This window comes from Diceros bicornis, chromosome 28, assembly GCF_020826845.1.
Source record: "Diceros bicornis minor isolate mBicDic1 chromosome 28, mDicBic1.mat.cur, whole genome shotgun sequence".
NCBI lineage: Eukaryota > Metazoa > Chordata > Mammalia > Perissodactyla > Rhinocerotidae > Diceros > Diceros bicornis.
In genome coordinates this window covers 4,501,297-4,526,013 of record NC_080767.1, presented here as the reverse complement: position 1 = coordinate 4,526,013, position 24,717 = coordinate 4,501,297, and the positions used below count along the sequence as shown (strand labels likewise).

At 39.5% G+C, this 24,717-nt stretch overlaps 1 protein-coding gene across 5 annotated transcripts in view; it reads right to left on the bottom strand.

Moving 5' to 3' along the window:
- The window catches only part of RECK (reversion inducing cysteine rich protein with kazal motifs), a 111,548-nt gene that overhangs the window by 52,126 nt on the left and 34,705 nt on the right, over positions 1-24,717 (bottom strand). For all 5 annotated transcript variants that reach the window (XM_058523511.1, XM_058523512.1, XM_058523513.1 and 2 more), the window contains 4 exons: positions 10,689-10,722; positions 8,256-8,453; positions 5,829-6,096; positions 3,386-3,565 (listed from right to left, as the gene is read on the bottom strand). In XM_058523511.1, coding sequence (XP_058379494.1) covers positions 3,386-3,565; positions 5,829-6,096; positions 8,256-8,453; positions 10,689-10,722 — 680 coding nt within the window. The remainder of the gene's footprint in view (positions 1-3,385; positions 3,566-5,828; positions 6,097-8,255; positions 8,454-10,688; positions 10,723-24,717) is intronic.

Sequence of the window (24,717 nt, the reverse complement as noted above, 5' to 3'; positions counted from 1 at the left end):
TAGCTACTTATGTTGAGCACTTTTCCATGCACTTAACTGGCCATTCGAATATCTTCTTTTATGAAGTGTCTTTCCAGTGTTTTGACTTTTTTTAAAAAGTTGTCTTTTTGCTATTGAGTTGTAAGAACTCTTTATATATTCTGAATATGTCTTTACATGTATTACAAATATTTTCTGCCAGTTTGTGGTTTGCCTTTTCGTTTTTTTTAATAGCCTCTTTTGATGAACAAAATTTTTTAATTTGTAAAATTTATTTATTTGAAGTATTTTATTGGGGTATAATTTACATACAATATAACCCACAGATCTCGACAGTTCAGTTCAGCAAGTCTTGAAAATTGTATTCATCCATGTAATCAAAACTCCAGACAAGACAAAGAATATTTCTATCACCTCATAAAGTTTCCTTATGCCCTCTTATCCCCTTCTACCAAAGGCAATGACTTTCTGATCTTTACCCTCAAAGATTACTTTTGCCTATTCTTGGACCTTATATATATGGAATTATAAAGAATGTATTTTGTGTCAGGCTTCTTTCACTCAACGTAAGAGTCATTCATGTTTTTGGCTTTAACAGCAGTTTGACTTTTTTTTCTTGGTGTGCACTATTCCATTGTTTGGGCACACCACAATATGTTCTTCCATTCCCGTCTTGGTGGATGTTTTATTTCTTTTTCTCCCAACTTTGCATTCTTATGAATAAGGCTTTTTTGGACCTATGTCCATACGAATAAGTCTTTTTTTGGGCATATGTTTCTTGGGTAAATGCTTCGGAATAGAATTGCTGAGTCATAGATTTAACTTTTTAAGAGACTGCAAGAAAACTCTCCACAGTGCTTCAACCCTCTTATACTCCCAGCAGCAAAGCATGAAAGAGCTACTTGCTTCATATGCTTGTCAGTCTTTTAATTTTAGCCATTCTAGTGGGTATGACCAGGTATCTCATTGAGGTTTTATTATTTGCATTCTGCATGGCTAATTACAATGAACTTTTTCATATATTTAAATGGCTATTTTTGAGGTCTTCTTTGGTGAAGGGTCCTTGAAAGTCTTTTGCCCACTTTTTCACTTGGGTTCTTTGATTTTTTTTTTTTTTAAGTATTTATTGATTTTTTTTTTTTTTTTTTTTTTGCAGGGAAAGATTTGCCCTGAGCTAACTAACACCTGTTGCCAATCTTTGTTCGACTTTTTATCATGAGGTTGTAGGAATTATTTATATATTCTAGATACAAGTCCTTTGTCAAATGTGCGTGTGTGTGCACATGTGATACATTGAACATTTTCTGATTGTGGCTTGCCTTTTCAAATTTTAAAGTGCCTTTTGGTGAACAAAAGTATTTACTGTTGAACTATAATTCATTAATTTTTTTCTTTATTAATTAGTGCATTTTGTGTCCTCTCCACAAAGTCTTCCCTACACCAAGGTTGTCAAGATGCTCCTATGTTTTCTTCCAGAAGCTTTATATTTTAGCTTTTATCTTTAGTTCTATGACCCATCTTGAACGAATTTTTGTGTATGGTGTGAGATAGAGGTTGAGGTTCTTTTTTTTCACACAGATATTCAGTCATTGCAGCATCATTTGTTGAACAGATGTTTCTTTTTGCATTGAACTGCCTTGCTACCTTTGTTGAAAATCATTCTTGCCTCTATTTTGTCCTATTAATCTATTTCTCTGAACTTATGCTAATATTACATTGTTTTAATTTCTGTTGCTTTATAATAAGTCTTGAAATCAGGTACTGTAAGTTCTCTAAATTTGTTGTTTTTTAAAAATTGTTTTAGCTATTCTAGGTCCTTTGTATTTTCATAGAAATTTTGGAATTAACCTGGCAATGTCTATTTTAAAAAGCCTGTTGGGATACTGATTGGGACTGCACTGAATCTGGAGATCACTTTTGGCAGAATTAACGTCTCACTGAATCTGGAGATCAGTTTTGGGAGAATTAACAACTTAACAATATGGAGTCTTCTAATCCATGAACATGGTACCTCTCTCTGTTTATTTGTTGTCTTTAATTTCTCTCTGCAAAGTTTTCTGGTTTTTAGTGTAGAGTTCTTGCACATCTTTTGTTAAATTTACCCCTAAGTATTTCATGTTTTTTGATGCAATGGTGTAAATTACTTTTTATAAATTTCATCTTCCAATTTTGTTGCTAATATACAGAAATACTACTGTCTTTTGTATATTAACCTTGTATCTTGTGACTTTGTTAAACTCAATGATTTAAGGGGAGTTTGTATGCAGATTTTGGAGCATCTCCTTTCGTGGTTCCCTCCTTTCTGGGATTTGCTGCTTCCATATCCAGCCACTTTGGCAGCCCCAACTCTGATCTCTAACTCCTCGGCCCAAGACTGCTGCTTTTTGCTTGAATTCTATAAGCCATGCAAGGGGACCGAGAGTGCCCAGGAAGGAAATACTGAATAAACATGGCTGTCATTCAGTGTAGTTTCATGAGATGTAGCTTTTGGTCACTTTCCAATGCCTTCAAAACAATCTTTTTTAATATTTTGTGCCGAGTTCATAATTGGTATTGGCAGGGGTGTTGGTCTGACACAAACTACTCCACCATGCCAGTAAGGCTAACACTCTGTCATCACTTGTAAAGATATCTCAACTTTTACTCAAAATAATAATCTGAATACTTTTAAGAGGATAGGACGTGTGTTAGCTTGAGGTAAACATCCTCTGAACTTCCTTCTGGCCCAAATGAATGATTCTCTTCTTTTTGCCCTCTTGATCTCCAGGCTGCAGCTCACAAAACCAGCCTCCTCTTCTTCAGTAATTCTCCTTCTCTGGCTTCTCTGATATGGCATTTTCTATGCTTCTGGATGCCCTTTTTCTTTTCTTCACTGCTTCTTTAGCCATTAATTCAGGTCTTGGCCCTTATTTTTCTTACCCTACTGAAGACCTTAGGAACATACCTATTCAAATTGCTTCTGTAAAGAAAATATTTTTGTATGAAATAGGGGACTCACTGAGTGGGAACCTCAACTAGTCTGCAGGTCTTTCACAGTAAACTGTCCACAAGAGGGCATCTGGATGACCAAATTGTTCAGTGATTTATTCTACAATGAATTGTTTCCACTGGTGGTGTAGTAGAAGGGAGACAGGAAGAATGGTAGACTAAAGGCAGAAGAGATTCTTCGAATTCTAGAAGCTTGAAGTATTTCTAGATTAGAAAGGATTTGGTTATAGTGCTTCCTTTCCCAGGGGTGATTTACCAGATGGAATATACCGTTTAAAGATGAAATCATAAAGAAATACTACTTCCTTTTAACTTGGCAGGAAGAAAATCAGAGTAAAGTGGTCTTTTCACTTATTTAAAAACAAGATAATTAATGATAAAAAATATTTCCATTCCATGTACAATAATTTGCTCCTACCTGTTGTTAAAATTAGTACAGTAAGTAAGGTTTCTACAGCCCAACTGACAAGGTTCCCGAACATCTGCTAAACAGGTCAACATGGACACTTCCACTGGATTATATTCACAAAAGCGATCAAACTCTTGCCAACTCTGTGTATTGCCCCAGCTCATGCTATAAAGTTTAGTGCACAGTTCCCTGAAACAAAAGCACAAATGGAGAAACATATAAACAAAAGCACAAATGCAGAAACATATGGATGAGCCAAATGAATAAATATTTGACTCGCATAAAATGCAAACTCTATGAACTCTAGTTTAGAATATAAATGAGAAAAAAAGTACAAAAACCAAAAGACTAAGATCTATCTCCTAGAATTTAGGGCCAGAAAAAGTGATTTTTCCATGAAAAAGTTAGCCTTCCCTTATCATCCATCTCTTTCCCTTTTGCCATGGTTGCTAGAAAGCTCAGTGCTAAATTTAATGTTTAATTATAGTATTTGTACATCCTTATTCTAAGCACAATTATTTCCCTCTATATATCTCATCTCTCTTCTACCTTTACTTAAAGTAAGGTAAAGCATACAGTTTTGCCTCCACAAAGATATATTCCACTATATTTATGTTCTAATCACAGTAGGCAAAACTGTGACATGGTCCTCAGACTTCTTTTTAGAAGCATTATAGACTTAGGGTTCACTAGTTTCTCCCTGAAAAACTATCCTAAAGCCACTCATATTCCTTAAGATATACCAAGATAGCCTACATAAAAAGGCTTATGAATTCCAAAGCTTCTATATACTATTATTGTATGTATGTATGCTTATTTTCAGTACTTGATGATTACAAAGCAACTCAAGAGCATGTATATAGCTAAAACGGTATCAGTACCATTTCTAAAGTGCTTTCACACATGATATTCATCAGGTTCATTTTTTAAATTTATAAATGCCATAAAAATGTAAAAAAAAAGTAATACAAGTAATACAAAATTTTAATACTACCAAAATATACAAAGTCACAAGTAAAAATTCTCCATGCCTGTCACATTTTATTTGACTCCCCCAAGTATCCCTATGAGGAGAGTATCTTTACTTCTGTTTGTTCATTCACTCTACCAGGCTTTACTGAGTGCCTATTTTGCATGGGGCCCTCTTGGAGGCACTGGACATGCAGTGGTGAATGAAAGAAACAATATTCCTGGCTCTCAATGGAGCTCACACATCATGGGGACGAGGAAGCTGAGATCAAGTTACATTAGATACCTTGATCTGGAAACCAGTCCTTTCTCTAGGCCTTAACTTTCTGTATGACCTTGGAAAGACTGTTTAACATCTCAGAGTTAGTTTTTTATATATAAACAGAAATTATACAAATTGAGACTAATCATAAGATGATACCAATCATTTTATAAGGTTTCACGAGGACAAAATAAGATGGAAGTGAAAGTATTCAGTAAACCATAAAACCTTACATCAAGAGGGCAAACAGTGTTTCTTACTGAAGTTCTTCTGGGATGACACAGCCATTCCAATCTCTAGGGACTACAGGGCATACAGTTTTTTGTGGACATTCAAAGAATTACTCAGTTTCCTTTCCATAAATACATTTATTAATTACTATCAGCAACCCAATTTCCTTAATTATAGGACCAACTTAACTTCTCTTTAAGCCTTTCTGTTAATTTTCTTTGGATATTTTCCAGATTTTTCATATTTTTGGTAAAGTTTGATGAGCTATTCTAGGCACAATTTTTTGGTAAAGGTCCATCCAATTTAGAAGCCACAGGAAAGACTGTTTCACTCCTGGTATATCATATTCATTTCAGGATATTCTAGTAATATGCAGTCCCTTTTCACTCAAAATATCCCTAATAAAGCAAACTTCTCTTTCACCTGTGTTCTAGTATGACCTTCTCTCCATTTATTCTTGTCTCTAGATTGTGTTTCCTCCATCCTATATTTGTATTGTTAATTTTTTATCCCTAAGTGTATCACCCAAATGAATGCCAATACACTGCTATCTAACTTTGGGTCTAAGTGTCAACCCAGGTTACTCACCAATCTATACAAAAGGTTGCTTAAGGTCAAAGTTTCATAATTTAACAAAGAAAATATCCCTTAAATGTCAGATAAAAATATCTTCTAAATTGTAAGCTTACTTAATGATAACCTTGAGGATAGAACCCATATCGCATCATCTTTAAATATTTATTGCCCTGCCAATGCTAATCCTCCATACTCCAAAACACAGTGCTTTTAGCACTCAATGTACAAAAACAATGATTTACGGACACATGAAGCTCAGTAAATACTTGCTGGATGAAAGAATGAAAGATTTTATATCTTCTAAACGCTTAAGTGTATACAGTGCAAGAAAATAACACATATTTGCCAGACTTAAAATCATCAATTAAAATGCTATTTTCTACTGGTTTTAATCAAGGAAATTGAGATACTGACCTACATGTTGAAGTATTTGCTTTAGAACAACAATGCAATTTAGCCCCATCGAGGCCTGTAGAGGGAGGAGGGTGTAGAGTGACTCCAGGGTGAACAGATTGTGAGCTTTCGAGAAAACACTGCCAAAGAGGATCCTGAGGCAAGGGCTGGGTCTTACAACCCTCGATGAGGCCATCCACAATCTCCATTTCTGTTTTCTTAGACATCAGAATTCTCTTGCAGGCATTTTGGCAAGCATGGTCTTCAGCTCTGTCACAGCAATATAAACCTACGTTTCAGAATATAAGTGACTTAATTAGCTGGTTTTACGTCATGCCCTGCTCAGAACAGAACACGGTGGTGTACTGGAAACCATTACTACTCTGAGTCAAATGTCAGTATCTGCAAGATACAGGGCCTACCAAATTCTCTCTCCATTACTTTGCAGTGTAGCAAATAAGCAAGGAGCTAAAGGTGGACTAGTATCTGTTACCAGAATTCACCACTGTCCCCAGTCATGAGACCTCTAGCACCATTCCTACATAAGTGAAAGGTCATCCTACACCTAACAAGCCCTCACATTCAAGGTATTTTATGTTCCTGGAAAAGGTATTGTAGATCAAACTGGAACTATTTCATGCTAGAAACGACTGCCGAAAAGGGATTTTGTTCTTGACATAATGAGAGAGATGACATTTTAATAGCAATAACCACAAACACCATATTTCATCACATCATGGGATATAAAGCTTTTAGAAATCTGTGCATATTAATTAATTTAAGTTGTAATTGAAATAATACAACAGCAAACTCTGACAAAATATCAGTTTGCTTCAGCCTTTAATTTTCTACAAAGAATCAGAAAGTAAAAGAACACTTTCAACCAGACTACAGAATTCAGAAGGGTTTCTTTGAGGTACTATTCTCAGGCGTCTTGACTTTTTAAGAAACCTATTCAGACATATCTGTTTGTAGCTTTCTTTTCCAGATTTCCTCTGTATTAGCACAGACATCTGAGATGGTTGTTCTTCTACCCTTAAAACATCGTTCTGCTGTTTTGGGAGCTGCTATCACCTAGGCTCCAGCAGCAGCAGCTCTGGGCAGCCTAATGTCAGTGAAGACAGATCTGCCTTTACAATGAATGAAGGCTGTTTGCGGCAAATGCTCTGTCCTCTGATCTTCATCACACAGCCACACCACAGAAGGTCGTAAGTCTGAGAGTTCTGCTTTACCTGCCGGCCAAACAAGGCACACAGCACTGCTTTTGAGTTTACAAAAACAGTATTTCACAGCCCAGCATAAATCAAAACATTGGCATCTGGCTTATAAATCTTATAAGTCTTTTGTCAGTTTGGTTAATTAGTGAGTTTTTAAAAGTTTGATCATCTCTAAATGAAGAACATCAATTATAAGACGTACAAAGCTGCAACACTGAAGACTCCATAAGGTGCAGCTTCATTAGGAGGCCTTGATTAAAAAAAGTTATCAGGATCTCTTCTCGTTTTTATGATATTTTTTTTTTTTTGCAGGGAGAGAGTCACGCTGAGCTAACACCTGTTGCCAATCTTCCTTTTTTTTTTCCCTCCCCAGAGCCCCAGTACATGGTGGTATATCCTAGTTGTAAGTCGTTCTAGTTCGTCTATGTGAGCCACCACCACAGCATGGCAACTGACAGATAGGTGGTGTGGTTCCGTGACCAGGAAGCAAACTCAGGCTGCCAAAGTGGTGAATGTCAAACATTAACCACTAGGTCATCAGGGCTAGCTCGATGATGTTTTTACTATAAAGTAATAACTGTTCATTAGTAAAAACTGAAACATTACAGATACATAAAATGTGGAACAAATAGGTATAGAACTAAAAATAAATATGTCATACTATACATTTAGTTCTGCAACTTGCTTTATTTGCTTAGTGTATCTTGGAATTCAATGTAAACATACTTGTTTATGTTGGTTGTATAGTGTTGTTATTATATACATATATGATTTATTGAATCAATTTTAATCAATACTCCATTGATGGATCTTTGGGTTATCTCTAATTTTTGTCTATTACCACCAATGTTGTAGGGAACATCCTTTATATTCATAGATACATTTTTGCAAATTCGTGAGTTTTCTTGAAGGACAAATTCTGAGAAACGGAATTGCTAGATTAAAAGATATGATTAATTTGAAATTCTCACAGTCAAAATTCAACTTCCCCCCAAAATATCCATACCACTGAATTCTCCCAGTGCCTGTTTCTTCATAGCTTTGACAGTTCCGTCTTTCTTGGCATCTTTTAGCTGTGACAGTAAAGTCCAAACAGCTAAATCTAAACACCAAAGGAAGTCTGGTGTTTCCCAAATGATCTGGACTACAGATATCTTCAAGAATTTACTTCCTTTTTACAAATTATTTTACCAAAGACCAAAATGAGAGGAAAGTGTAACTTTTTACTTACTATCTGTTGGGTTCCTCATTGGATAAGATTGGGTGTAATTGTTCACACAGTGTATTAATTGTGGACTAATAGAGGCACAATAGTTTTCCACTGCTTTGATCTGAGATGGGCCAGGGGAAGAGTCTGTTCGAAAAATGGCTTGACAGTATTCTCGGCAGTTTGTGTGATGGCCTGCATAACTGCAACAAACTGATCCCACTGAAGGAAGAAAAGGAGATGACATTGAAATGGAACCAGCTATTTGCTAACATTAAATCATCCCCATAATGCTGGAACAATGTGTGTCTTTTTGAATTTGAGAAATAAAACCATACCATAGAAGACAAGTATTGTCTTAAAATCACTCTTAAAACTTAAGATTTTTTACCATCTTAAAACTTAAAATCAACACTACTGGAGGCACAGCCATGGCGACATTCAGGTGCTCACTGGTATAAGAAAGTCACTATCCATCAACTTACAGTCTATAGTCCAGTGGGTCTCAGCAGGAGCAGTACCACCTCCCTGGGAGAATTTGAATGCATGTGGAAGTGTCTCTGGTGTTCATGGTGACTTGGGGGGCCACTGTTGGCTTTTAATGCGTGGGGGTGATGGCTACTGAATGCTCTGCAAAGCGCAGGACAGTCTCACACTACCAAAACTGTCTCCCCAAATGCCAATAGTGCCCATGTTGAGAACCACTAGAACAGCTTCTTTCCATGTTAGATTTGTGGAGATTTACAAACAAACAAAGCAAAGCAAAACAAACAAAACCAAAATAAAACAAAACCCAAAATGCCTCACATTTATACAAACTAAGAGATATCAGGATCATCTCATGAATTTGACAATTATACAACCGTATATCTTGAAACAAAACCCCAAAAGTTCTATAGTGTTTGAACATCTCCAAGAATACACCTAAACTGAAACAGTCTTCACCTCACAACTGATATGACCTGCTTGACCTGAAGAGTAAAACCCACATTTGAAATAAATATGATTCTGGACTTACATATTTTTATAAATCAAAGGGGACCGTTTATGGTATTTGGGCAGAGCTAGATAAGTGGCTAGGGGTGCAGATGGGGGATTTATAATGGAGAAGAGCAAGAGACTCCCACAGGAGAGGCTAAGGGGTCTGCAGGAAGCTGAAGGGAGCCAACGCAGAGGTATGGCAGGAAAAGGTTAAGAGAAAGGCAGGTAGGAAATCTCTGAAAATTATTAGAGATGGTTGTGGAGGAACCAGAATCAGGTTTCTGGTGAATTCCACAGACCAGGAATGAGCAGGGAATGCAGGCAACTTCCAGAAATAATGATAATGATAAAATCATATACAAATTAACGAAACTAGGACTGAACTGATGTAGGACAAGCCTCAGTTTCCTGGACCAGGAAACTGTTTCATACCTACTGCACCACCTAAGTTTTTGACTTGTAATTACTACCAAACTTACTGTGAGCATTGCTGAATTCTTCACTTTCAGCACAAAGAACAATTAATGGTTACATTTATCACTGTCAACCTCACTGAGGATAAACTGGGGGTTGGGGAGGGGATGCTGAGGACAGAAGAGATACAAGTGAGAACAGGAAGGATGCCTATCTTCTGATTCCCCCATTCTGCTGGCTTCTTCACCAGTATGGGGGGACATAAGATTACATGCCAGAGACTATCTGGGAAATCCTGAACTAAGCCCCAGTTAGAAAGGGTAGAAGACAAAGTACAGACAGCCAATATTTCTCATCACTTTGATACACCCCACTGCCAAGCTAATCTAAACAACTCCTTGTTCCTTGTTCCTCAGATGTGTTTCCCCATCGCTAACCATTCTCATTATTCCCTTCACCTGGAACGTCCTTCCTCCAGTCTCCACTGTTCATATCTTGTCCATCCTTCCAGGCCCAGCTCAGCTACCAAGTCACCTTTAGCACCCCTACAGGGTGTGATCCCTACTTCCTCTGAACTTCCACAGCCCTTTATCAGTCACGCTACCCCACATCCACTGTGTCCCAGCGTTCTTTGTGCACAGATTGTGTCCCCCACAGATGTGCGTCTGCCCCGCACAGAGCACGTAGTCAATGAACGTCTGCTGAATGAACTGAGAGGCAGCCCTCAGCAAGCGCTACACTGTGTCACGTGGGAGCGAGTACCTTCTGAAAGTGATCCTATTTATTCAAGTGGGGCACGCTCTCCTCTAGCACATCTAGCACTAGTAGCTGCTTTGTAAATCTGCAGTTAGGACAGGGGAATTGCTATAATTCAAGAATGGCCTGAACACTCCAGAGGAAAGAGCCTATCAGAATCCTGCTGTGTACATTACTTCCGATGGCTTACTGACAGCCTAAGTTATAACACCAGGGTCTTGGCAATATGTATAACAGCTAAATCACATTCTTTAAACTGTGTTTTGCTCTTTGGACTGCTAATATAATCATCAACAATATACTTACTTTCATTTCTGCTAATGCAACTGAAAAGAGCATTCTGTAAATTAAAGAAAAACAAACAAACAGACATTAACAACACATGGAATTTCTAATTTTATTCCACTTTATTGTTATATGGAAATCAAGATGTCAAACTATTTAATTCTTCTCTAAATCCAAGACTGAAAACAGACGTTATGAGATGGCATCCTGGTGAAAAGGGAAATCATCTTCCAACACACAGTGGGGATCAAGATTATCTCTCGAGCCATAAGCTGACTACATTAGAGCAATCAAGTTTATGTAAAGCTGTACCAATGTGTATATCTGGGGCAATTTACAATGTATTAACCTCAATGATTCCTTGTAGTATATAATAAAGGACATTTAGGGAAATATGTATTTCACATAACCACTGCATTTTAGAGCTGAAAGGACCTTAGAGATCATCTCTAACTGTTCTCAAACATGGCCATGCACTACAATCAGTTGGGCTTCCTAGGCCTTACCCTAGACTACACAATCAGAACCTGGGAGGGAAGCACAGAAATCTAAATTTTAAACAAGGCTTCAAAGATACTTCTTACGTAGCCACCCTGGGGCCAGAGATGGGGAATCTCACTTCCATTTTACAGACGAAGAAACCATTTCCTCAGCAGGGGAGAGACTGCCCCAGGTCACAGAGCAAGTCAAAAGCAGAGACTGAGACTAGAATTAGTGTTTCTAGAGCTCTTAGATCACTTAGATCAGATGTTTAGAAAACATCACACTAATTTAAGTCACTGTAGGAAAATAAGACGCAAACCAAGACAAAAAAAATTCCTTGTACAAAGCCATTTGGACATTCAGGGCATGTCGACTATGATTAATATTACTCACAAGTGGAAGAGAATGAATTCTTCAAAGAAATATTATGGGCATAAATAAAAGGTAGATGGAAATCAAGCGCAACCTTATTGTTGAATACAGATGATTGTGGCTTTTAATTGTAACTAACCCACAAGCCAGCTATGTGATCTGGATTTGTTAAAGGACCAGCTTCACTGACATTTAAAACCTACCTTCAAGTATCCCTCTATGTAGTTGTATGAAGCTGTACTGCATTCATTTTCTCCACTAAATAATATTTCATTGTAGGAATAAACCACACTTGATTTATCCATTTAAAGCAAAACAAAACAAAAACCCCAGGCTTCATAGATAAGGTGTTCACCCAGTATGAATTCTTTCTGCTAGAGATCTCATCAAACAATATAAATGTATTCACCCAGTATGAATTCTTTCTGCTAGAGATCTCACCAAACAATATAAAACTAGTGAAAATTAAATATTCTTGGTGTTTCTCTAATAGTGATCTCTCTTCATCCATCTTTGTTTGTGACTTTTCAGCTACTGGTTATAGATAGTCCTCTATTTTGATTCAATAGTTTCAGGAACAGTTTCCATAAAATGATCTAAATCAACATTAAAAAGCAATCTGCTACCAACTTTCCAGCCTCCTTCGATTGGGTGAATACAATTCTCATTGCCCTTCTCTTTCTTTTCTTTTTTTTTTTTTTTTTTTTTTTTGCTGAGAAGGATTCACCTTGAGCTAACATCTGTTGCCAATCTTTCTTTTTTTTTTTTTTTGGCTTGAGGAAGATTTGCCCTGAGCTAACATCTGTTGCCAATCTTCCTCTATTTTATACGTGGCTCGCTGCCACAGTATGGCTGATGAGTGGTGTAGGTCCGTGCCTGGGATCTGAACCCACAAACCCGGGCCACCAAATCAGAGCATGCCAAACTTTAACCACTACACCACAAGGCCACCCCAAGCCCTTCTCGTTCTCATAAGCTCATTTGTTCCTTTGGGTTTTGGCTTTTTTACTTGTACCTGAAGAAATGTGCTTATCTTGGTGGCTGTCCTGGGTTGCATTCCTGGTCTGACTTCCATTTTTGGTATTCTTCAATTTATGCTTAAAGTCTCTAGAGCAGTGGTTCTCAACAGGGGTGATTTTGCTTCCCGGGGGACATCTGGCAATGTCTGGAGACATTTTTGGTTGTCATAACTGGTGGGGGGGGGGGCGGGTGGCAGGAGCGTAAGTGCTACTGGCATCTAGTGTGTAAGAGGAGTTCAGAGATGCTGCTCAACAGACTACAATGCACAGGACAGCTCCCCACAATAAAGGATTATTCAGCCCCAAACGTCAACAGTGCCAAGGCTGAGAAACTCTGCTCTAGGGACTTACAAATTTGTCCAAGCTGGCTTTTTAAAAATTTGACCTTACAAATAAAAGAAGTATCACTCTGGGTCAGCCTTGTGGATCACGTAGCTTCAGAGAGAAGTACTAAAAAGACACAAAACCTGAAAAATGTCAGAGATCATCTAAACCAACTCCTTATTTGACAGGAGCCACAGACTGAGGCCTAGAAAGGAGAAATACTTAGGGACCCTAGCTTTCACCCACAAACAGGTAGGCAAACTATGGCACACAGGCCAAATCTTGCCCACTGCCTGTGACTGGTAAATAAAGTTTTATTGGAACACAGTCACACCCATTCATTTACATAGTGTATATGGCTACTTCACACTATGATGGTAGGTTGAGTAGACAGAGACCATATGGCCTGCAAGCCTAAAATATTTGCTATCCAACCCTTTACAGAAAAAGTTTGCCAACCCCTGATGTAGAAGAAGGGCACAGCTGTCTCCCTTGATGTCACATCCAGAGTTCAGAGATGTTCCCTAAGCATTTCTCATTTCTCTTAATGTTCATTGATAGACCTTGCATGCACAAGTTTACCCTCATTCGTTGAATAAAAACTTTTATATTTCCACATGGCAGCACCTCTAGTGTTAATAAACACTGTTTTTACATTTCTATCTTCATCTTAACCAATTTTAAGGTTTAAAAGAATGGCTCTTCATTCAAGTATACTGGTATTTGATGAATTCACCCATTCTCTGTTGCTTACTTTATACTCATCATTATTTCATAGACTCTAATCATAGCCCCCTATTTGATAAAAGATTCCTAACCTTAAGTAACTATACCTAGGTATAAACTATACCTTAGATAGTGATACCTAAGGTACAACCTTTTCACTTTTCTACCTTTTCACTGCTTAAATTATTGCTGATTCATTTGACAAGGCTTAAGACATGCATGTAATGAGTTACAGCATTAACTTAAAGTTTCTTCATTTCTTAAGACAGCCAATCTTGGGGTCTTAGTAAAGTCAATTTTCGTCTTTCAAATATCTGATCACCTTCTGGTGGCAAAAGCAGGATGGAACTGAGGGTTTACACTCACTTGTATGGAGCCTCTTTGGACCTTCTGCCACCAATACCACCCCCCTGTGCCTCCATATACCAGTTCCCTCACTCCACTCATCTTACTCTAGAAAGATCAAAATTATGGTGTTACTGAGGTCAGGATCTACCACAACCTCAGAGACCCAAAGAACATGTTAGGGTACTGGAGTTGAGAGGGTCCCAAGAGATCTTCCAATCCAAAAGCCTTCACTACACAGTTGGAAAGACAGACGTACACAGGAAGCGGAGGGCAGAGCGGGGCTAGAACCCAGACTGCTCGGCCACTGCTCTCCCAAGACGATACACTATAAGAAGACTTTGCATTATTTTTCTGAAAGCAGCCAAGGCAAGGATGAAATTATGTCCACAGAGTAACTATTTGAACAGTCTCCTATTTTTAAAATCAGCACTGTAAATTGTGGAAAAAAAAAAATTTTCTTGAGATTAATCTTATTTCCCCTTAAAAAATTTGATTATGAAGTCTTTCCTCGGGCAACTGCTTTCATTAACCAGTTCCCTGCCCTCCCCCCACTCCCACTGGTTTTACAGAACTGCAACAAGCCCTTCCACCTCATGCTGGAAGCAGGTACCTGTGGGCAAACCTGGCAGAACACGAAAATACAGAGTGACATGGAGGTCAAGGGTACCTATGTGATCCTTCCATGCCACACTGACCCTCCTTTTGGGGGGAAGAGCCATTGGGGTGCATCTGGGCAGTGGACTCTGCGGGTCCAACCTTTTTTTTTTAATTTTTTGTTTATTGCAGTAACATTGGTTTATAACATTGTATAAATTTCAGGTGTACATCATTATACTTCTATTTCTGCATAGATTACATCATGTTCACCACTCAAATACTGCTTACAACCCATCAACACACACATGTGCCGAATTATCCCTTTCGCCCTCATCCCTCACCCCTTCCCCTCTGGTCACCACCAATCCAATCTCTGTCTCTATGTGTTTGTTTGTTGTTGTTATTATCTACTGCTTAGTGAGTGAGATCATACGGTATTTGACCTTCTGCCTCTGACTTATTTCACTTTGCATGATACCCTCAATGTACATCCATGTTGTCACAAACGGCTGGATTTCATCGTTTCTTATTGATGAGTAGTATTCCATTGTGTATATATACCACATCTTTACCCACTCTCCCTTGATGGGCACTTAGGTTGCTTCCAAGTGCCCAAGAATAGCGCTGCAAGGAACACAGGGGTGCATGTATCTTTATGCATTGGTGTTTTCAAGTTCTTTGGATAAATACCCAGCAGTGGAATAGCTGGATCACATGGTACTTCTATCCTTGATTTTTTGAGGAATCTCCATACTGCTTTCCATAGTGGCTGCACCAGTTTGCACTCCCATCAGCAGTGTATGAGAGTTCCCTTCTCTCCACATCCTCTCCAACACGTTGTTTCCTGTCTTGTTAATTATAGCCATTCTGACGGGCGTGAGGTGATATCTCACTGTAGTTTTGATTTGCATTTCCCTGCTAGTTAATGATGTTGAACATCTTTTCATGTGCCTGTTGGCCATCTGTATATCTTCTTTGGAGAAATGTCTGTTCAGGTCTTTTGCCCATTTTTTAATTGGGTTGTTAGTTTTTTTTGTTGTTGAGATGCATGAGTTCTTTATATATTTTAGAGATTAACCCCTTATCAGATGTATAGTTTGCAAATATCTTCTCCCAATTGTTAGGTTGTCTTTTTGTTTTGTTGATGGTTTCCTTTGCTGTGCAGAAGCTTTTTAATTTGATGTAGTCCCATTGGGTTATTTTTTCTATTGTTTCTCTTGCCCGGTCAGACATGGTGCTTGAAAATATGTTGCTAAGACCGATGTCGAAGAGCGTACTGCCTATGTTTTCTTCTAGAAGTTTCATAGTTTCAAGTCTTACATTCAAGTCTTTAAGCCATTTTGAGTTAATTATGGTGTATGGTGTAAGGTAAGGGTCTATTTTCATTTATTTGCATGTGGCTGTCCAGTTTTCCCAGCACCATTTGTTGAAGAGACTTTCTTTTCTCCACTGTATGTTCTTGGCTCCTTTGTCGAAGATTACCTGTCCATAGATGTGTGGGTTTATTTCTGGGCTTTTGATTCTATTCCATTTAATTGTGTGTCTGTTTTTGTGCGAGTAAAATGCTGTTTTGGTTACTATAGCTTTGTAGTATATTTTGAAATCAGGGAGTGTGATACCTCCAGCTTTGTTCTTTTTTCTCAGGATTCCTTTAGCTATTCAGGGTCTTTTGTTGTTCCATACAAATTTTAGGATTCTTTGTTCTATTTCTGTGAAAAATGTTGTTGGAACTTTGATAGGGATTGCATTGAATCTATAGATGGCTTTAGGAAGTATGGACATCTTAACGATGTTAATTCTTCTAATCCAAGAGCACGGAATATCTTTCCATTTCTTTGTGTCTTCTTCAATTTCTTTCAGCAATGTTTTATAGTTTTCAGTGTACAGATCTTTCACCTCTTTGGTTAAGTTTATTCCTAGGTATTTTATTCTTTTTGTTGCAATTGTAAATGGGATAGTATTCTTAATTTCTCTTTCTGCTACTTCGTTGTTAGCGTATAGAAATGCAACTGATTTTTGTATGTTGATTTTGTATCCTGCAACTTTTACCGTATTCATTTATTACTTGTAAAAGTTTTCTGGTGGATTCTTTAGAGTTTTCTATATATAAACTCATGCCATCTGCAAATAGTGACAGTTTCACTTCTTCCTTTCCAATTTGGATCCCTTTTATTTCTTTTTCTTGCCCGATTGCTCTGGCTACGACTTCCAGTACTATGTTAAATAGGAGTGGTGACAGTCGGCATCCTTGCCTGGTTCTTGTTCTTAGAGGGACAGCTTTCAGTTTTTCACCATTGAGGATGATATTAGCTGTGAGTTTGTCATATATGGCCTTCATTATGTTCAGGTACATTCCTTCTATACCCATTTTATTCAGAGTTTTTATCATAAATGGATGCTGTATCTTGTCACATGCTTTCTCTGCATCTATTGAGATGATCATGTGATTTTTATTCTTCTTTTTATTAATGTGGTGTATTACGTTGATTGATTTGCGAATGTTGAACCATCCCTGAATACCTGGAATAAATCCCACTTGATCATGGTGTATAATCTTTTTAATGTATTGCTGTATGCGATTTGCTAGTATTTTGTTGAGGATTTTTGCATTGATGTTCATCAGTGATATTGGCCTGTAATTTTCTTTTTTTGTGTTGTCCTTGTCTGGTTTTGGTATCAGGGTAATGTCGGCTTCGTAGAATGAGTTAGGGAGCTTCCCCCTCTCCTCAATTTTTGGGAAGAGTTTGAGAAGGATACGTATTAAGTCTTCTTTGAACGTTTGGTAGAATTCACCAGGGAAGCCGCCTGGTCCTGGACTTTTATTCTTGGAGAGGTTTTTGATTACTGTTTCGATCTCCTTACTGGTGATTAGTCTATTCAAATTCTCTACTTCTTCTTGATTCAGTTTTGGAAGGTTGTATGATTCTAAGAATTTATCCATTTCTCCCAGATTGTCAAATTTGTTGGCATATAGCTTTTCATAGTATTCTCTTATAATCTTTGGTATTTCTGAGGTGTCTGTTGTAATTTCTCCTCTTTTATTTCTCATTTTCCTTATTTGACCCTTCTCTCTTTTTTTCTTGGTGACTCTAGCTAAAAGTTTGTCAATTTTGTTTATGTTTTCAAAGAACCAGCTCTTGGTTTTATTAATTTTTTCTATTGCTTTTTTGGTCTCTATTTCATTTATTTCTGCTCTGATTTTTATTATTTCCCTTCTTCTACTGATTTTGGGCTTTGTTTGTTCTTCTTTTTCCAGTTCCTTTAGATGCATTGTTAGATTGTTTATTTGAGATTTTTCTTGTTTGTTGAGATAGGCCTGTATTGCTATAAACTTCCCTCTTAGAACCGCTTTTGCTGTATCCCATAAATTCTGGCATGTCGTATTTTCATTTTCATTTCTCTCCAGGTATTTTTTGATTTCTTCTTTGATTTCTTCGTTGACGCAGTCGTTGTTCAGTAGCATTTTGTTTAATCTCCACGTATTTGTGGCTTTTCTGATTTTCTTCCTATAGTTGATTTCTAGTTTCATACCATTGTGGTCAGAAAAGATGCTTGGTATTATTTCAATCTTCTTAAATTTATGGAGACTTGTTTTGTGGCCTAATATGTGATCAATCCTGGAGAATGTTCCATGCACATTTGAAAAGAACGTGTATTCTTCGGTTTTTGGATGGAATGCTCCGTATACATCTACTAGGTCCATCTGTTCTAGTGTTTCATTTAAGGCCAATGTTTCCTTATTGATCTTCTGTTTGGATGATCTATCCGTTGGTGTAAGTGGAGTGTTAAAGTCCCCTACTATTATTGTGTTACTGTCTATTTCTGTTTTTATGTCTGTTAATAACTGCTTTATATATTTAGGTGCACCTACATTGGGTGTGTAGATATTTACAAGTGTTACGTCCTCTTGTTGGATTGTTCCCTTGATCGTCACGTAATGCCTTTCTTTGTCTCTTTTTACAGTTTTTGTTTTAAAGTCTATTTTGTCTGATATGAGTACTGCTACCCCAGCTTTCTTTTCATTGCCAATTGCATGGAGTATCTTTTTCCATCCCTTCACTTTCTGTTTGTGAGTGTCTTTAGGTCTGAAGTGTGTCTCTTGTATGAAGCATATATATGGGTCTTGTTGTTTTATCCAATCAGCCACCCTATGCCTTTTAATTGGAGCATTTAGTCCATTGACGTTTAAAGTAGCTATTGATAAGTATGTACTTACTCACATTTTTTAACTTATTTTTCCTCAGTGTTTTAGTAGTCCTTCTCTGTTCCTTTCTCCTTCTATACAGAATTGATGGTCTCTTTAGTTTGACCTCTGTCTCAAAGCTCTACTCTTTAACTCCCTTCCTCCCTCATTTTATGTTTTTGATATCATATCTAACCCCTTTGTGCATTTGTATGCATTACCCTCTTATCATGGAAATAGATAATTTTTCCAATTTGGGGTCTTCTCTTTTCCCCTTAAATCAGTCCCTTTAACATTTCTTGTAGCACTGGTTTCTTGGTGACAAACTCCTTTAATTTTTGCTTCTCTGGGAAATTTTTATCTCTCCTTCGATTTTGAATGATAGCCTTGCCAGGTAGAGTATTCTTGGCTGTAAGTTTTTTCCTTTTAGCACTTTAAATATATCATGCCACTCTCTTCTAGCCTGTAAGGTTTCTGCTGAGAAGTCAGCTGATAGCCTTATGGGGTTTCCTTTGTATGTAACTTGTCTTTCTCTTGCGGCTTTTAGGATTCTGTCTTTATCTTTAATTCTGGACATTTTGATTATGATGTGTCTTGGTTTGGGCCTCTTTGGGTTTATCTTGTTTGGGGCTCTCTGTGCTTCCTGTACTTGGATGTCTGTTTTGTCCCTTATGTTAGGGAAGTTTTCATCTATTATTTCTTGAAATAGATTCTCTGCCCCCTTGTCTCACTCTTCTCCTTCCGGGACCCCTATAACATGGATGTTAGTGCGCTTGATGTGGTCCCAGAGGTCCCTTAGACTGTCCTCACTCTTTTTAATTCTTTTCTCTTTCACCTGTTCCGCTTGGGTAGTTTTTTCTAGTCTTTCATCCAGCTCGCAGATCCGTTCTTCTGTATCCTCTACTCTGCTTTTGAGTCCCTCTAGTGAATTTTTCATTTCCAGTATTGTATTCTTCATTTCTGATTGGTTCTTTTTTATATCTTCCATTTCTTTGTTGACATTCTCACTGAGTTCATCTATTCTTCTCCCCAGATCAGTGAGCATCCTTAACACTCTTTGTTTGAACTCTCTGTCAGGTAGGTTGCTCATTTCTGTTTCACGTAGTTCCTTTTCTGGGGTTTTGTCTTGTTCCCTTACTTGGAATGTATTCCTTTGCCTCCTCATTTTGCCTCCTTCCCTGTGCTTGTGTCTACGTATTAGGTAGGTCAGCTACATATCCTGCTCTTGGATAGGTGACCTTATATAAGTGACGCCTTAAGAGGCCTGCAGTGTGCTTCCCTCAGTTCTCAATGTTCCAGGGGTGACCCCTATGTGGGCTACGTCTGTCCTTCTGTTGTGGCCTGTTTGCTCTCCCTGTAGGTGCCCAGGGAGGCCAAGTTATGCTCCTGGCCCGCTGTTGTAATGCTCAGCTGCTCTTAGTTGTTGTGGGCCCTTCAGTCTCTTTATCGGGTGTGGGAAGCCCCAGCACAGTTGGCTGCAAGTTCTAATACCACATTTGTGTTGCAGTATTTCTTTTAAGTGAGTAGGCCCCCAGCGTGGCATGCTGTTAGGCTCAGGGGCTTACAACTGCTATAAGCCTCCAGCCTTTAGGTCTCTTGTCAGCTCTCTGAGGATTGGGTGGGGCTGGCCTCAGGCATGGGAGCACCCAATTGTTTCAGGCTTTGGAAGGTGGGGCAAACCCCCTATGTGGGTCTTTGAGAAGCACAAGTCTTCTGCAGCTGACAAGCCCTGCTGCCCACAGGTCCACACACACAGTCAACACAGTCCTGCCCCGTGTGCTCACCTCGACCTCCTGAAGTGGACCTAGTCTCTCCACGGTGGGAGCCCCACACACTCCACCATCGCCCCACAGTCTCCACCCACTCCTTGTGCACGCCCTGCCCCGCTGAAGTGGGCTCAGTTGCCAGGCAGCAGAGAATCCAGTCACCAATCTATGCAGGCCCACAAGTTGCCTGAGGGCTTGTTGTTGGGTGGGGCCAGTCTCTAGGGTGGGCTCCCTGCCCTGGCTGAGCTGGATTAAATCAGTGCTCTAGTGGGTGGGGCAGACCCTGGGCTAGCAGGCCCCAGGGAGAACTCCAATGGCGTCTATGTCAGCACGCCCACAGCAGGCCACAACAATGGTCACTGCCAATGTCCCAGTCCCTGGAGAGGGCTCATCTCTCACCAAGATGCACTCAGGGCCTATTAGGTGAGTCTCTTTTCACCAAAGCACTGTGCACCTTTCTTTCTGGTGATTTTCGGTTGCTCCCTGAAACGGGTGAGTTTGCGTGTGGGCCCTTTAAGAGCCAGTTTTAATTTCTTTGTGAACCAGGTTTTCTGGGGGTACTCCCCAATGTTTTAGTAGCATGCAAAGTCACATATTACGCCACTCGTCTCGACTGTGCTGGGTCCACAAAATGCCCACAGCAGGGTTGCTCCCGGGCTCAGTGCCCCGTGCTCCCGGGCTCAGTGCCCCTGCGTACCTTTGGGCTGTTCCCGGTCAGCCGTGAGGCGCTGCGGTTTGTGAAGGCGGCGTTTTTCCTCTCCAGAAGGGACTTTCTGCCTCTTCCACCTCAATTAGGATTGTCCTTTGTTGCAGGAGTTCCTCTTATCCAGTTTTCAGTTCTGTCTCAGGGGTAATTTTTCGACGAGTAGCTGTAAATTGGCTGTGTCCCCGGGAGGAGCTGAGTTCAGAGTCTGCTTACACCGCCATCTTGACCCTGCCATCTGGTCCAACTTCTTGCTCAGAAGTTGGCTCTGCAGATGTACTTTCTGTCCCGGCCACACACTTTTCCACTTCAGGGAAGTGGCCCTTCTACTACTGGCTACTCCGGCTCCCTTTCCCTTTCTCACCAATGATGAGGACGATGAAAACTAAGCAAAAACTGATCACATGAATCTTGTAAAAACCACAACAACAGGTTTTAATTTTGGATATTTAGTCACTTCTGGAAAAAGATCCACAGGAGTACATTTTATAAACTGTTATCTAATGTTTCCGATTCCCAAGGCCACTAGTTAAAAGTAAAGGAGTTGCCCTGTTTCTAAGGCCTCACTAAATAAAATCTGTTTGCTTTTCACAGATGGACTGAAATTTCTCCCAATTTGAAGTCTTGCATTCACATGAGAAATCTAGTTCATCAAATGCTAAGTCGGAGAGATTAAATAATTGACCTTTAAAGCAGACATGTTTTTAAACCTCTCCAAGATGTTTTCTCCTGTTGTGGACACCACGGCTTTTAAGTCAAAAAGTCTAAGCGACTAGAATATGTAAAGGAGTTTAAAATCATGACATGGATATCACTAAACAAGTGATTCTTCAATTTCTTCAGCCTCCCAAATAATAAATGTTATTTCAATAGTTGGATAAAAATGAACACCCAAAATTGAAATAAGATTAATAGGTCTAGACTGCTCAAAGAAGTTTGCTCATTATCACCACAGAGCATCCAACCAGCTGGAAGCAAATTCCCTGGCAAGTAACATCTGCAGAGTAACACAAAGTCTAGAACAGAGCTTAACATGGAGGATGTGTTTGTGGTGGACTGACTGCAGTAACAGCCCCAACTGTTCACACTTCCCTGCATCTATTTCTCTCACACTAACTCTGGACTCCGCCATGCGATTTGCTTTGGTCAAGTGGACAGCGGCAGGCTTGAAGCAAGCAGAAACCTGCACACACACTTGCACGTTTCCACTTTCTCTCTTGAGCCTCTGCTACCACCATGGGACATGCGTGAGCTAGCCTGCTAGAGGGCTAGGAGAGACACGTGGCGGAGAGCTGAGCCGACCTAGCCAAGGGCATCCTAAGCAGCCAGGCCCAGGCTGACCTGCCAAATGGCAGATGCATGAGTGAGCCCAGCCAGAATCAGCTAAGCCTGGCCAGATCAGAACCACCTAGCTGGCCCTTAGATTCATGAGAAATAACAAATTGTTATTGTTTTAGGCTATGGAGCTTTGGGATGGTTTGCTACACAACATTATAGTGTAACAGAAACACTATTCAGTGCTTTCTCCACTTATTCAAAGAATGCCTAATTCAGACACTTACACAGGGTTTCCACATAAAACTGCTATTTACCGTGCAACAAAGAACCTTGTGTAATTCAGATGTCCAGAGAGGAAAAAATTTCTATTAAAAAATTCTATTTATAAAAATACTAAGTGTAGCACCTATTTACAGGCAACAAGGTTTTGTTTATTCTTTAAGTCTTACCTGCTCTGTGAAGACTTCCCATTACCCTGGGCAGGGTTTTTTCCTCCAGGCTTCAATGTGTCTTGTACAGACTTCTAGCAAAGTACTTGTCTCACTGCACTGTAATGGACTATTTGAATTTCCCTCTTCCCACAGACTAGACTATGAACTTGCTGCAGACGGTGGCTAAATCCTTTCATCTTTGCACCCTGAAAACAGTGCCTGATTCACATTAAATGTATTAGCTCTGTGTGTATCAGTTCAATGAATGCTGAGTAAATGAATGAATGACAGATGCCAAGACAATTGAGACACGGACTCTGCCCCAGGAACTGAGTTTAGTATTAAAAAGTGACATGTAAACAAAGTTACTCTATAAGGGGACAAATGCTATAATAATCATGTGAAATATTTAGAAGTAGCAATCAATTTATGTGTGTGGAGGGAAGAGGGCTGGGAAGGAAAGGTTTTAAAGAGGAACCATCTAAGCCAGAATTGGGGCCAAGGCTGCCAGTCGGATAGGGGTACTCATGTGCCCAGCTTTCGCAGGGGTGGTGATGGGGGTAGCTCTGATTTGTAATACTTGCTGATGTTTGTGGTGTAAATACCCCCATCATGTCGGCTTCCAAGTTAAAAGCTGGTTTGCACAATCCCTGAATATGTAACAGATCGGCTCTCCCCAGCTGGTGGGAACTGGCTGCAGCACACGACCAGACGGAATGACTGGCTGGATCCAGGGAGAGGGAATTCCAGGGAGAGCAAACAGGTCGTACAACCACAACTAACAAATAAAACACATGGCCCATCCGGGAAGTTACGAGTAGCAAGCTGCGAAAGGTAAAGGAGTCGGGCTAGATCGAGACAAGCTTGGTACAGCAGGCTGAGGAACGTGAATGTACCTGCAGGTGAGCCACTGAAGAGTTTAAGGAAGGGAGTGACATGACCACATCTGGTCTCCAAAGAGATCACCCCAGGAGAAGTGGAGACAGTAAATAAGAGGAGAAATTAGAGACAGGAAAGCTAGTCGGGCAGCTATCACAGCAGTCCAGAAAAGGGGGATAAAGGCCTGAGCTAAGGCAGTAAGTGAGGATCTGGAATGGAGACTGACTTAAGACATATTTTGGAGGCAAATTTTTAGGACTTGATAGCCACTTATTTGTGGGAGATGGTGAGAAGAGGAAAGAGTAGACAATACCTCTTAGGCTTTTAATTTATGTGCCTGGGAGAACTGTACTGGAACAACTAACCAAGAAATGTAAAAGAAATAAGTTTTTGTTTGGGGATGTGTACGTGTGTGGTGGTATGTAGCAGTAAGGTGGAAGGAAGAAGAGGTAGGGAGGGAACAATCAGCTTGGCTGATTTGAAATGCCGGTTGAACATCCAAAGTACACGAATCCAGTAGTGATTCAGGGGCTCAGAAAAAGACGTTAGCAAAGAAGATTCTGGAATTGTCATCACATAGAGGCAATTAAAGCTATGGGAATAGATGAGATTGCCTAGGGGGAAAACCTGGCCATTTACATTAGACAGGGTCACAGTCCAATTACACTTGATCAGATTTCCCTTTTGGGATCATCTCATTCAGATGACTTCTGAGAAGAATGGACTAGAGAGGAAATACACCAGCACAAAGAGATTAAATAGGAGTTATTCCTTTCCCAAATACAAAATATGACAAAAGAAAACAACACACAAATGGAACAGAATCAAGGTTTTATACTCCCTTAAGTCAGTACTGCAGGACCTAATAGGTTTCGCTCTTTTTGGAGCTCATCAGCTGCAGGTAACGGCTCAAGTCCACTCTGATGCAGCATAACTCTGTA